The 14,161-nt window shown below is 36.9% G+C and overlaps 1 protein-coding gene across 1 annotated transcript; it reads left to right on the top strand.

Annotated features, from left to right (window-relative positions):
- Positions 1 to 8,636: 8,636 nt before the first annotated feature.
- Positions 8,637 to 12,700, top strand: LOC144975634 (caveolin-1-like). Its single transcript, XM_078919810.1, has 2 exons — positions 8,637 to 8,771; positions 11,618 to 12,700. The coding sequence occupies exons 1-2, from the start codon at positions 8,712 to 8,714 to the stop codon at positions 11,939 to 11,941; spliced, it is 384 nt and encodes a 127-aa protein (XP_078775936.1). The 5' UTR covers positions 8,637 to 8,711; the 3' UTR covers positions 11,942 to 12,700.
- The last annotated feature ends 1,461 nt before the right edge of the window (positions 12,701 to 14,161 follow it).

Raw genomic sequence — 14,161 nt, 5'->3', positions numbered from 1 at the left:
ACTTTAAAGTTTAAATTGTAAAACTCTTAATTGCCCCACTTGATCATATTTTAATTGAACTCCCTATTTACAGGATTAATTTTTTTTCTTTTTCATTTCTTCATTTAAATGGAATAGCAATTTATCCATTCATTCTTTCATTCAAATTGAATAGCATTTTATTGATTCATTCCTTCATTCATTTATTCATTTATAAATTATTCATTCATTCATTGTTCATTCATTTATTTATTCATTCATTCATTCATTCATTCATTCATTCATCCATTCATTCGTTTATTCACTCATTTATCCAATCATTCATACATTTATTCCTCTCTTCATTCTTTCATTCATACATTATCCATTCATTCATTCATCTATTCACTCAGTTTTTCATTCATTCATTCATTCCTTGTCCACTTTGTTATTATATCACACATTTCATTTTGTTGTTTGCCTCATTCATGAATTGTTTTCAATATGTTTACATTCCATAACGATTCATTCACCTATCATCCAATCACTCAGTGTTGTGAACACATTTTGTAACTATTGTAAATCTTACGATATTTTATTGTTTTGTATTTCAGACATCACTGTTAAACACTCTTCAATGCCTAATTACAATTGTTGAACAACCATTGAACAAGAGAGAGGTCCCAGCCACGAACTGAGTTGGTAGATATATCCTTCATTATTCTCTTTTACATGAGTTGGGCATCACATAGTAACTATAGACATCGTGATTTGTTTTGCATAGTGATTTGTTTTAAATGCATTTTTGGCATATTACTGTTACCGAAAACCACTTATATATTATGTTCTGAAAAGTGAGTCTTTAAAAACTAAATAATAATAAAAGGAGTCTACTAGCCGTCGTGTTATATTTAGTGATAGATAACTTGGGATTATTTTGGCATCCTATTATTGTTATCACACTCTAGTATATTAGCGTCATTGCGAATAATTGTACACAAACTAACGACGAGTCACACACATTGGTGATACATTTTTCGTAGTAACATAGTTTAGAGTACACGCGATTGACACATTGTTATTGACACAAGTCATAATAACTCCGCATTGTATTGACACATTGCTTTATAAGATATAACGATAAAAGGCATCAAATTCAACATACATAATAAGTTGAAATAAGAGAGAGAGATTTCTAAAAATAGAACAGTTCATTCCAGTAAGTGTAAATAAATAAAACAGTCAGTAACAGTATCCTGTCAATATAATATATATAAAACATCGTAACTAATTTATTGCAACATGGAAGCATATAAAAGATACTTAAGTCTCGCAAAGGACTTAGAAATACCCCAGGAAAGAATATTTTCATGGTGCGAAGAGAAAGTAAAAGAAGAAAAAGAACATGAAGAAAGAATTCGTAGAGAAGAAAATGAAGAAAGAATTCGTAAAGAAGAAAAAGAACACGAAGAAAGAATTCGTAGAGAAGAAAATGAAGAAAGAATTCGTAGAGAAGAAAATGAAGAAAGAATTCGTAGAGAAGAAAAAGAACACGAAGAAAGAATACGTAGAGAAGAACGAGAAGAAAGAGTCCAAGAAAGGGAACTAAAAAGACAAATAGCTTTAGCAGAAGAAGAAACCAAAAGGACCCAAATGATGCTGGAAATTGAAAAAACAAAAACCGGTCATGAAAGAAAACATAATAATAGTGATGAATTTTTCGTGAAACTTCCACGCATGCCAACATACGATGAACGCTCAGACTGTCTAGAATCCTTCTTACACCGATTCGAAGTTCAGGCTAAAGGTTATCGTTGGCCAGAAAGCAAATGGGCCACAGCCTTGATTAACTGCTTATCTGGAGAACCGCTAAAAGTTTTCTATACCTTAACAACTGAAGATGCAGATGATTATGGTAAAACTAAAGACGCTCTACTAAAAAGATTTAGATTAACGGAAGATGGTTACCAGGAAAGGTTTCACACTGCAAAACCGGAAAGTGGAGAAGACTTTAATACATTCGTGAACCGAATTACTCAATTTCTAAATCGGTGGCTTGAGTTGGCAAACGTAAAACAAGACGACTTTGCAGGCCTTTACTATCTCACGCTGAAGAATCGAATCTATCAAGCTTGCAACCCAGATTTAGTCGCATTCTTTAAAGAGAGAAAGCCAGAAAACTTGGACAAATTAAAAATCTACGCAGAAAACTTTAACAGCGCACATCCATTGACACCCCTTAGCAGAACATTGAAGGAACCATACTACGCTGCCGCTGCTCAGAGTCCAGGTACACCTAAAGTTCAGTACTCAAATAGAACGAGCCGATCAATCACTCGGAACACGCAAGTGAAACAAGATGATCATAGTAACAAACCATGGAACAAACAGTTCAATAGAGACCATAGCCGACCCTATCAAAACAAAACAAGAAATAGCACTGACAATAATACTGAGTATAAGAAAACCAACAAACCTATAATTAAATGTCAATATTGTGGAATGAAAGGCCACACAGCAGACAAATGTTACAAAATCGTCGGATATCCGAAAGAAACTGCAAATGCATCACTCCAAACCAGTGTAAATAATCAGACACGAATAATGTCAGGAGAAAATATAAATGTGTATTGCGTGAAAGGTATGTCACTTTTAACACAAACTCACAAATCAGGATCGCTATTTTTTTGTGAAGGCAAAGCTAATGGAACTGATTGCAAAATATTGAGAGACACAGGATGCAGTACAGTAGGAATAAAAGCATCTTTGATCAATGACGAAGACAAAACTGGAAAAACGGTACAATGCATCACATTCAGTGGCACAGTCGAAACCTTTGAAACAGCTAACGTGTACATAGAAACCCCATACTATACAGGAATAGTGGAATGCTGTATACTTCCCAACCCCGTCGCTGATGTTATTGTTGGCAATATAAAAGGTCTTAAAGACAACCCAACAGATGTAAAGGAATGGTCATTAACCCAAGAAACAGCTTGTCTAGCAGAAACAAGAAAGATGACTAAGACAACAGAGAAGCCAATGACTATTTCTCTTGAACCACAACAATTTGACAGGAACACGTTCATTGAAGAACAGAAAAAGGACCCGACTTTAACTTCATATTTCAATATCGCAAACAAAGGGACGAAATCAAAAGTTGAATACATCATTGAAAAAGATATTCTGTTCAGGTTACATAGGAAAAGAAACAAAATAGCTAAACAACTGGTCACGCCGAGTATTTACAGAAACAAAATCCTTGGAATAGCGCACGATTCAATAACTTCTGGACATCTTGGGAGCTCTTCCACATTGAAGAGAATATCCGAGAATTTCACATGGCCTGGAATTACTAAAGACGTCCGAGAATATGTGAAATCGTGTGACACATGCCAAAGAAGAGTCGCAAAAGGCAGAATACCGAGATTGCCATTAGAGACAACCCCAGTTATTGAAAAAGTTTTTCAAAAAGTTGCAATTGACATTATAGGCCCTTTAACAAAATCAGATAGAAACCATACACACATACTAACACTAGTCGATTACGCAACCAGGTGGCCAGAAGCGATAGCATTGAAATCAACTACATCGGATCACATAGCTGAAGCATTGATGACAATTTTTACTAGAATAGGCATACCAAATGAGATACTGTCGGACAATGGACCCCAATTTACATCACATATGATGCATGAAACCATGAAACTCATGGGAATCCAACACTCATTCACAACTCCCTACCACCCCCAAGCAAATGGTCTTTGTGAAAGATTTAATGGCACTCTAAAGAATATGTTAAGAAAAGTGTCAGCAGAAAAACCAGATGATTGGGACAGATACTTACCAGCAATCCTATTTGCATATAGAGAAATACCCCAAGAATCTACAGGCTACTCCCCATTTGAGTTGATGTATGGACGATCACCTCGCGGCCCGATCAATATAGTAGCCGACATTTGTAAAGGGAATGAGGAGGACAATAACGAAATTATGTTTGCTTACGAATATGTAAGAAATCTGAAAGGCAGAATAGAGGATACAGGTAAGCTAGCACAGGAATCCGTCACTAAAAAAGCAGAGAAATACAAGGAATACTCCGATAGAAAAAGCAAATCAAGAAAATTTGAGATTGGTGACAAAGTACTAATACTCTTACCCGATGACTCGAGTAAACTTTTAGCTACATGGAAAGGACCATTCAAAATAACAGCAGTAAAATCTAATGTTAATTACGAGATTAAAATTAACAACACAACAAAGACATTCCATGCAAATATGCTAAAAAAGTATTTTGATAGAGACACAGTGTCGCAACCTATGTTTACTAATATCGAAGCTTCAAATGCAGGATTAATCATACCGTTGGTCATGAGACACAGACACCCGAGACAGAAAAACAAACAAAAATCGCACAATTGCAACCACCTAAGACAAAAAAAGAAGTACGCAAAGTACTTGGGCTCCTAAATTTTTACAGGAAATACATTTACAACTTCGCGCACATCGCGACACCGCTAACAAATCTGACAAAGAATGGGTCACCGAACAAAATAGTTTGGACAGAAGTGTGTCAGAATAGCTTTAACCAATTAAAGGCATTACTCTGTTCAGAACCAATTCTTAAATTACCCGACATGTCAAAAGAATTTGTTGTAAGAACTGACGCGTCTGATAAGGGCATCGCAGGTGTACTATTACAGGAGCATGAGGGAACTCTAATGCCTTGCTTATATGCAAGCAGAAAATTATTGGACAGAGAATCACGATACTCTGTAATAGAGCGTGAAGGACTAGCCATCGTCTTTGCTTTAAAGACATTCAGCAGATATCTACTGCTAAAAGAGTTTGTGGTCGAAACGGACCATAAACCACTCACGTACATAAGAAATAACAAAATGAATAATAGTAGAGTACTAAGGTGGAGTCTATTTTTGCAAAATTACACTTTCAGTATCTCTCACATACCAGGCTGTGAAAATATTCACGCCGACCTACTTTCTCGATTAGTATAAACACATGAGAAGGGTATAACTTAACCTCCCATGCATACTGTTAGTTACCTCACAAATTATGCCAAATCAGAACGCACAATTTCGATAATTTTATTTGTAAACATGATGACCCAACTTAATGTAACATTGAGTATTGTTTGGATATATATACCATACCCATTCATGATTTGGGAAATCTTCTCTTTATCTATTATTGTTATGAATTTTCACTCATTTATGATTAATAATTGAAATGTCAATATTCCATTTACATTTTCATTCATTTCATTCAGAAAATTACCTTCATATCATCGACTTAAATCATGCTTCATTACCATCACTATTGTTTATCACAATGATTTGTAATCACATTGCCATCATGTCGTTCATCACAATGATTTGTAATCACAATCTTTCATTGTTATTGTCGCCCATTCATATACCTACGTTAATATAAACATTTCCATGTCTAGTTAATAAATAATTTAATTGTAGCACAAATCATAACAATGGATTAATGCTAGAGTATCATGATAGTAAATTTACTTCCGTTTGTAAAATCTATCTTTCCCATAATGGTTAAAGAATATATTTTAAACGTGGGTGGGGGTGTCACAGTAAAGATTGTTCACAATTATCTTATTAAATTTTATTTTATTAAGAACTGAATTCATCTCACTCCAGTTATATTTCGGTAGGCTTAGATAAACTTTACCTTCTAATATTAGATCGTCTTTCCTTTTATAGCCTTCCCTCGAATTAATTTCTAATTAGTGAATACTTTTCGTTCTACATTCTGTCACGTAGCCACTTATTATAAAAGCTGATAGGTCTAACACTCTACTCTCACTTTCTCTCCACAATCTATGCCGGACGGCCAGTCGCTCTATTCCTATATATATATTGTAAGATTTTTATCTTTTGGGACTTTGTAGATATTATATCTACACCATTAAGACGCCGGAGCTTTTAACTTTGATTGTATAATCTTCAAGGATCAAACCCAAGCCCGCTGTACTACACTATAACCTCTTACCAATTGCCTGGAAGTGGAATTTTACGAGTCCAATCCCGTTATCAGAGGAATAGATCATCCAAGCCCATCAACTGCCTGGAAACGTAAACTTACGAACCTGACATATTATCATAAGTTACGTAAAATATTCATACCTCTATTTGTAACTGCCACGATCACTGTTTATCTCTTTTAATTAAATTTCATCATTATTTTTATTTCATTGTAAACAAATCGTTAATTGTTTTTCATTTATAGTAACTAGTAAATTCTGGGGCCTCATTCTACATATATCTTTATGCATAGTCGAGTAGCTCTTTACTCACTTGAGACCATGACAATGATGATGATAATAATAACAGTGATAATGATGATGATGATGACAATAATAATGATAATGACGACGACGACGACGACGATGATGATGATGATGATGATGATGATGATGATGATGATGATGATGATGATGATGAAGATAATAATAATACAATAATGCAGACCCACCATTGACCAATGTCCATTAAATCTTGATGACGTCAGAAAGTCCATCCTCTTTGTCCACCAACCCATCCCCCTAATCATGAGGAAGGGATGGATCTAAACAAACAATATTTCAACACCATTGGTCTGTGGGGTTAGCGGATGTCTATCTACAAGCAAACCAACACAAACACATACACACACACAAACACACTCACTTTTTCTCTCTTTCTCTCTCTCTCTCTCTCTCTCTCTCTCTCTCTTTCACTATCTTTAAATCTCTCTCTTTACCCCTATTTTTCTCTCTCTCACTTTATATCTTTATCTCTCTCTCTCTCTCTCTCTCTCTCTCTCTCTCTCTCTCTTCCCCTATCTCTTTCTCCCTCTAACCCTTTATTTCTTTCTCCCTATCTTCCTCCCAAACTTTCTCTTCGCCCCCCCCCTTCTCTCTCTCCCTCTTCCTGCCTCTCTCTCTCCCACTCTCTCTCTCTATCACGCACACACACACACACACACACACACACACACACACTCACACATATAATGCTGGTATTTGAGCGGATTTCTGATTATGAGATAAAGCACTCGTCTTCGAACCTGTAGACTCCTGGTTCGAATCATCCTTTGGGCGGCGAGAACTTGTCCTTAGAAAAACCTCATTGCCCAATTCTATCATCAACCTCAGGTGTAAATGAGTATCTGGCGGCAATACATGGTATCTGTCGAGTAAAAATAGATATTTAAAAATACGTTGAAACGTCTTATTAGTTTACGCGTTTGGTCTCGTCATGTTGGTGTTAGCTTAGGACCCTTAGAAAGCCTTTTGAGCACATTTAGTGGATGTGCTCAATAAAAGTTCTAGATTTTAAAATTTTTTTGGGGTATACTTTTGGCAAATAATTCATTTTTTTTCAACAATCCCAATATACCAACAGTCACACACACACACACACACACACACACACACATACACAAAACGCACACGAACACAAATGCATTCACTGCACACACATATACACACACACAACCACACACACACACACACACACGGACACACATATCGAAACAATCCTAGATTTATATTAATATCAGTCTAATCCCCTCCAGCCCAGTATTTATACAATGATTAATTTTGTCACTCGTCTCGTCTGTATGGAATGGTGTGGCCTTGTGCTCTAATGGCATGCATTATGATGTTCACCTTCGGATCGGAAGGTTTGGAGTTCGAGTCACGCTATGACCGGAGCATAGATTTGAGTCCTTGGAACTGAGCTTCTATATAAATTAAACTTTTATATCGCGCAATATCCACTAAACGTGCTCAAAGCTCTTTACAATTGGCCCCTGTCCAACAGCAACATTTAACATTTAGGACAAGACTATAATATATATTTTTTTAGGACAGAGACAACGCTGTTAACGGCCAGGTACTCATTTTACACCTGAGTACGGTGAGAGAATGTGAGTAAAGAGCCTTTTCCAAGGACTCGACTATGCGCCGAGCGAGGCTCGAACCTAGGACCTTCCGATCCGAAAGCAAGTGAAATACAACAAGACCAATTAGCCCAACGGTTTCCTGTTGGTGTTCAGTCATGAAAGACATATTATCCTCAACAAAGACATTTAATCTAACTCAAATTCTATGGGTAAAGTCAAGCATTCAATATCAAGCAACAGATTTATTCAGAATCAGGGGTGCCCATAGTCTAAGGGTCAGTTGGTAGAGCACTCGCTTCACACGCATAGAGACCAAGATCGATTCCAGGTGCAGTCGAGATTTTTGTTTATGACCCCCCCCCCCTGTCCACTCAGCAGTAATTGGGTAGCTAGGTCTATAGATCTGGTGAAAAGTACTTTGCAATAGACTAGCGTCCTATCCAAAGGGTAGAAAGCAATTGCTATTGTCCGTTTCACGCTATAAAAACCGGGATAAACTCCGGCTCCATTGGCCTAATAGCTCTGAAGGACTATTTTTTTTAAAGATTCAGAATTAATACCGTTTAGAGAATATTAGTCACAAATGTTATCGAAATCCAAACAATACGAGATTTATTTCATAATTGGCCTCATCTCATCATTGTCCCCATCCTTTTGTTTACACATTGACAAATATCACAGAAATAGACACACAACTGGACAAATAGACAAATACCAGATGTCTATATAAACCTGGACATTTCAAATGGTCCCACCCATTTGTCTGATTGTTCGTAATCGAGTACAGATATCATTTTTCGGAGTATCGACATCAACACACAGACAAAATGGCCGCTGAGCTGGACATGGTCAACCGTGACCCAAACGATATCAATGACCACATCAAGGTGAGAGAATGCTTAGAATAAATAAATAAATAAATAAATAAATAAATAAATAAATAAATAAATAAATAAATACATAGATAAATAAATAAATAAATGAATGAATAAATGAATAAATAAATAAATAAATAAATAAATAAATAAATAAATAAATAATTAAATAAATAGATAAATAAATAAATAGATAAATAAATAAATAAATGAATAAATAGATCGATAAATAAATAAATAAATAAATAAATAGATAAATAAATAAATAGATAAATAAATAAATGAATAAATAGATAAATAAATGAATAAATAAATACATAAATAAATAAAATCCCCCCGGATATTTTCCCTATTGCTTAAAAATGGTACAGTATCATTTGGGTGTGATAACACTTGTAGATTCAAAAGCAACTCTACCATTTAAAAGAGCAGGTTTAGTGGATATTACGCTATATAAAAGCTCAAGTTTGTTAGCTCTGCCTGGACGTTCATCTGGGTTCATCATTAGATTGTTTCATATCAGTATCGTAAAAGAGGTGTACTTTGTGCGGCTATGTGGTCTAGTGGTATGACACTCGCTTTCGGATCGGAAGGTCCTGGGTTCAAGCCTCGCTCGACGCATAGTTGTGTCCTTGGAAAAGACTCTCCACTCACATTCTCTCACCGTACTCAGGTGTAAAATGAGTACCTGGCCGTTAATAGCGTTGTCTTTGTCCTAAAAATTGTAATATCGCCTAACAGGCGTCATGCCTCGTCCTACATGTTAAATATTGCTATTGACCAGGGACCCCTTGTAAAGCGCTTTGAGCACGTTAAGTGGATATTGCCCTATATAAAAGCTAAATTTTTTTTAAATTTTTACTTTGTTGTTGGTGGTGGTCGTCGTCTTCTCGCTTGTTTTTCTTCGGACATAGAACTAGAGTATCATCGCTTGTATTTCTGGCGGGAATATCAGGTTTCCGACGTAGACTAGAATAAAATCCGATGCGTTTCCACCTTCGATAATTCCAGTTCATTCATCCATCCTTCTATTAATTCAATTGGTTTCCGACCTTCGTAAATACCTCTAATCACTCATGCGGAACGTTTTTGTTTAATCAGCCAATCATCCGTGAACCCATTCAAAAATTCAATCCAATTCATTAGAATTGAAGGCCTATCATTACATGAATCCTCCCCCCCCCCCTCCAGTAACCCCTAACATTCCCCCCCCCCAATACCCCTAACAACCCCCCCCCAATACCCCTTACAACCCCCCCCCCCCAATCCCAGCTCAGTAATTCCCACAACGTAATCACATTCCACGATGTCACTATAGATATGACCATGACAACCAATCAAGATAATAAAAGGAATTATTATGACAATGTCAAGATAATAAAAGGAATTATTATGACAATCTAATATATATATATATATATATATATATATATATATATATATATATATATATATATATATACTTGGTAAAAGACCAAAAGGCCGAAACACCGTTTTTTGTGTGGTGTTCCCTTATATATAAGTCACATTTACCCCCCCTTATCTCTCTCTCAAAAACAAAAATGCAGTGTGGTCTTTCCCTTGTCTGTTGTTCCTTTTTAAAAAAAAATCTAGCCACGGAGATTAAAGGTCCTTACTTCATTCAGTTCCACAATGTGGTTTAAACATGGTTTGTTTGGGTTTTTAAGGCACAACTATGCTTGGAAACTGTATGGCTACGCAATCTATTCAGCAATCGACGATAGAAATTAAAAATTATGCTCTTCCTCCACATCATAATATGATAACGTCGCCTAGGAATAATATAGATAAGCCATTATACAAGATACCTGATGTCAACAGGAATAACCCATTGGGGGTTAATAATCTTGCCCAAGGAAAAAACAAACGAAAGAGCCAGAAGCGGGACTCGAACTCGGTACCTTCCGGATCTTAGTGCTAAGCCTTAACCACAAGGCCACTTTGTGCCACACATTAAGCTGACAAAAATAAGTATCCATAATATTATTGGAGTTGTGTTGATTGACACAACCTTGACCGATAGTTAGAAAGACATACTACCAGTGACCACAGAAAAAAGTAGTCCATCAGAACCATTGCGTCCATGGAGCCGAAGTTTATCCCTGTTTCCATAGCGTGAAACGGACAATAGCAATTGATTGCTATCCTTTGGATAGGACGCTACTCTATCGCAAAGTACTTTTCGCCAAATCTAACAGACTCGGCTACCCATTCACTGCTAGGTGGACAGGGGGGGGGGTTCAGAAAAAAAGCTCGATCCCTTTGCGAGAGAAGTGAATGCTTTATCAATTGAGCTGTCGGGTCGTCAGTTCTATGTCTAAATCTCCCCATTTACTAGGTAGATACAATCATTTTTTTATCCGAGAGTAAATTAAAAGAAAATGTGTCAGTGCATTTTGGATTTGCATTTTCTTTTTTTTTCTTTCTTTTTTTTTGTGCATTTTCTGAGAGAATATGCTCACCAGAGTATTTTAATCTTTATTTTAAGTACGTCGGGGCTTTTCATGAAGTTATGGTCAGATGTATGGGAAATGTATCCAGCAATTTTTCTCAAATTTCAGACAGTTTCAACTTGACTAGCTGTACAAAATATTTAGAAGTGAAATTAAGCTTTTATAATACCCAAAAAGGGTTGATTTAATAATTAATTTATGACAGGAATTCATTTTGGATAAAAATTGACCTTCTAACTAAACTTGGCAATATCTCAGTTCACTCCTTTTTACCATCCAACTGATTATGTCATTCACTGTAATATTTTCTCATATTTATAACTAACATACCATACACTCAACTCCTTCCTCCCCCCCCCCCACCCTTATTCCCACACAACACAGGTCCAGTTCGAGGACATCCTTGCCGAACCGGAAGGCGTCCACTCCATCGACTGCGTCTGGTCAAACTCCTACAAATGCTTCAACGGATGCAAGAACTTCTGCTACACATTCATGACGCTGTGCTGTGGCATCTGCATCGCGGCCGAGTGGGGCTGTGAATTCGGCTACATCGCATTCCTACACATCTGGCACATCACCCCTTGCTTCAAACTCCTGGAGATCAACTGTGGATGCATCCAGAAGCTGTACGGGATGTGCATCCATTGTTGTATGGATCCGTGCGTGGAAGGGTGTGCAACTCTTTTCTCACGGAGAAAGGATTAGCAGTTTTCTGACGAGAAACCACGAGGATAGATTTACTAGTCTGATTGTTTCTATTTATTCTACCTAACAAGGCATACATTTTCAATATTGTTCTTATCCCCAAAATGACATTAAAAAGATTCATTGACCATATGTGACTCAACGAGTCGATGTGGTATTATTTGGAACGCATTATGTTAATATAATGAAATACAGGTCAAAGTGATACGATTTAAGAAGTTTGATATGTTTGAAGGTTTAGGACGAACACCTCTCCCCTTAAAAGTATTATCTATTCTAACTAAGATATTATAAGTGTACCTTAAAATTCATAAAGAAAAAAATTAACAAAATACCCAACACGGAACGTTTCGGGGTCAAACACCTTCTTCAGCAAACAATAAAAAAAACAATAAAGACATAAATACATTACTAAATTCCAGATAGACGACAGAGAAATTTTGTAGTTCGTCTCTGTCGTAATAAAATCTTGAAAAATAAACCAAACAAGCGTTCGATATGTAACTAAGGAGTTCCAAATTGAGCGGAATTAAAACAACGCATAAAATTATTGTGCGCAAAAAGAATCTTCTATCAGCCTAGTATCCCTTTGACTTAAAATTTATCATTTTTATCACGATATAATACTGTTTCGAGGCGATGGTCACAAACTGTTGTAGTTAAACGATTGTCGACTCAAAGTTTTTTAGACAAAGCGAGATAAAACAAGTAAGGAGTAGCATGTGTCGTACTCTGAAAACCTAAATAAATACAAAAAAATGGGATAATGTGTCTCCGTACTTTGTTGTTTATCTTTGATTTAATTCTTCGTGATAATTCTTGCTTTTTTCTTATCAAACAAGGTTTTTAATGATTTTTCTTTTTTTGTTCTTTTTACCTTCTATCTTATTTTTCTCTCTCTCTTTTTTCTTTTTCCATTTTCTTTTTCACTTCCTTCCTTTTTTCTTTCTTTCCACTTTCTTATTTAAGTTCTTTTCTTCCTCCGCCACCCCCCCCCCTTTTTTTTTCTGCACATACCCCCACTCCCCCTCTTATCACCCTCCTCCTCCTCCTCCTCCTCCTCCTCCTCCTCCTCCTCCTCCTCCTCCAACTCCTCCTTCTCCTTTACAAAGGGTCCCTGACCAACAGCAACATGTAACATGTAGAACTAGACATGACGCTTGTCAAGCGATATTACAATATTTTTCCCGTCAGAGACAACGCTGTTCACAGCCAGGTACTCATTTTACATCTGAGTACGGTGAGAAAATGTGAGTAAAGATCTTTTTTCCAATGACTCAACTATGCGTCGAGAGAGGCTTGAACCCAGGACCCTCCGATAAGAAAGTGAGTGTCATACCACTAGACCACACAAAAACGTGGACATTGTATGTTAGACCAAAAGGCTGCGATCAATAGTGAAAATAATAACCAATGTTAGCCCTGTTTCTTTTTATACATCGATTCGTTAATGGGAGGTAAAAGTAGTGACGTCACTGTTTGCTCACTTCCGGTACCAAACTCATTGGACGTGTGTAACCAGTCATCAAGATACATAGTGAATCATAAGGTGGGATAACGATTTTAGTAGCAGGATGTATAGACAGGTTCTTAGGATTACGTGACGTAAGAGAGCGAGGATGTATGGTCTTTATTGACGACCAGCATTTATTTAGACTAGAAAATGAGATGCCATCACTCTGACACCAGAAGATCAATTACACAAGGTATGTATCCAGTCATTCAGAAGTGTGGTTTTACAATTCCAGGGAGATCATCATCATCATCATCATCATATCGTGTCGCGCCAGTGGTGGATCCATTGGACGGCTTCAGGGGTGCAGCCTCTCAGGTCCATATCACTAATATGTGGTCCAAGTTTTGAGCCGTGTGTACACATCGGTAGTCTGAAGAAAGTCCCCATTTTTGTAAGGTCGTTTTGGTCTTCCCCACTTTAGACCAATGAGATTGGAGTCAGCAATTTGATATCACACTTTTGTCCCATATTGTACAGCTACCAGCCCTACGGTCAATGGCGGGGCTATGGCAATGGTCTCAGGTCCTATTGCACATCATATGATACGCCAGAGATTGTAAAAGTGTCTGCCCCGAAGGCATGTGACAACTGGAAGATGGTTGACATGGTATGCTTGGATCATGTGGAGTGACTGCGTACCGGATGCGACTCGCTGGGATAGGGAGTTGAACAGTCATAGAAGTTTTACTTGGTCGTCGTCGTGG

The sequence above is a fragment of the Berghia stephanieae genome, chromosome 6 (assembly GCF_034508935.2).
Source record: "Berghia stephanieae isolate SIO BIC M18660-M18661 chromosome 6, UCSD_Bste_1.3, whole genome shotgun sequence".
Lineage (NCBI taxonomy): Eukaryota > Metazoa > Mollusca > Gastropoda > Nudibranchia > Aeolidiidae > Berghia > Berghia stephanieae.
Note: the sequence above shows the minus strand (reverse complement) of the source record. Positions and strands in the feature narration are given on the sequence as shown.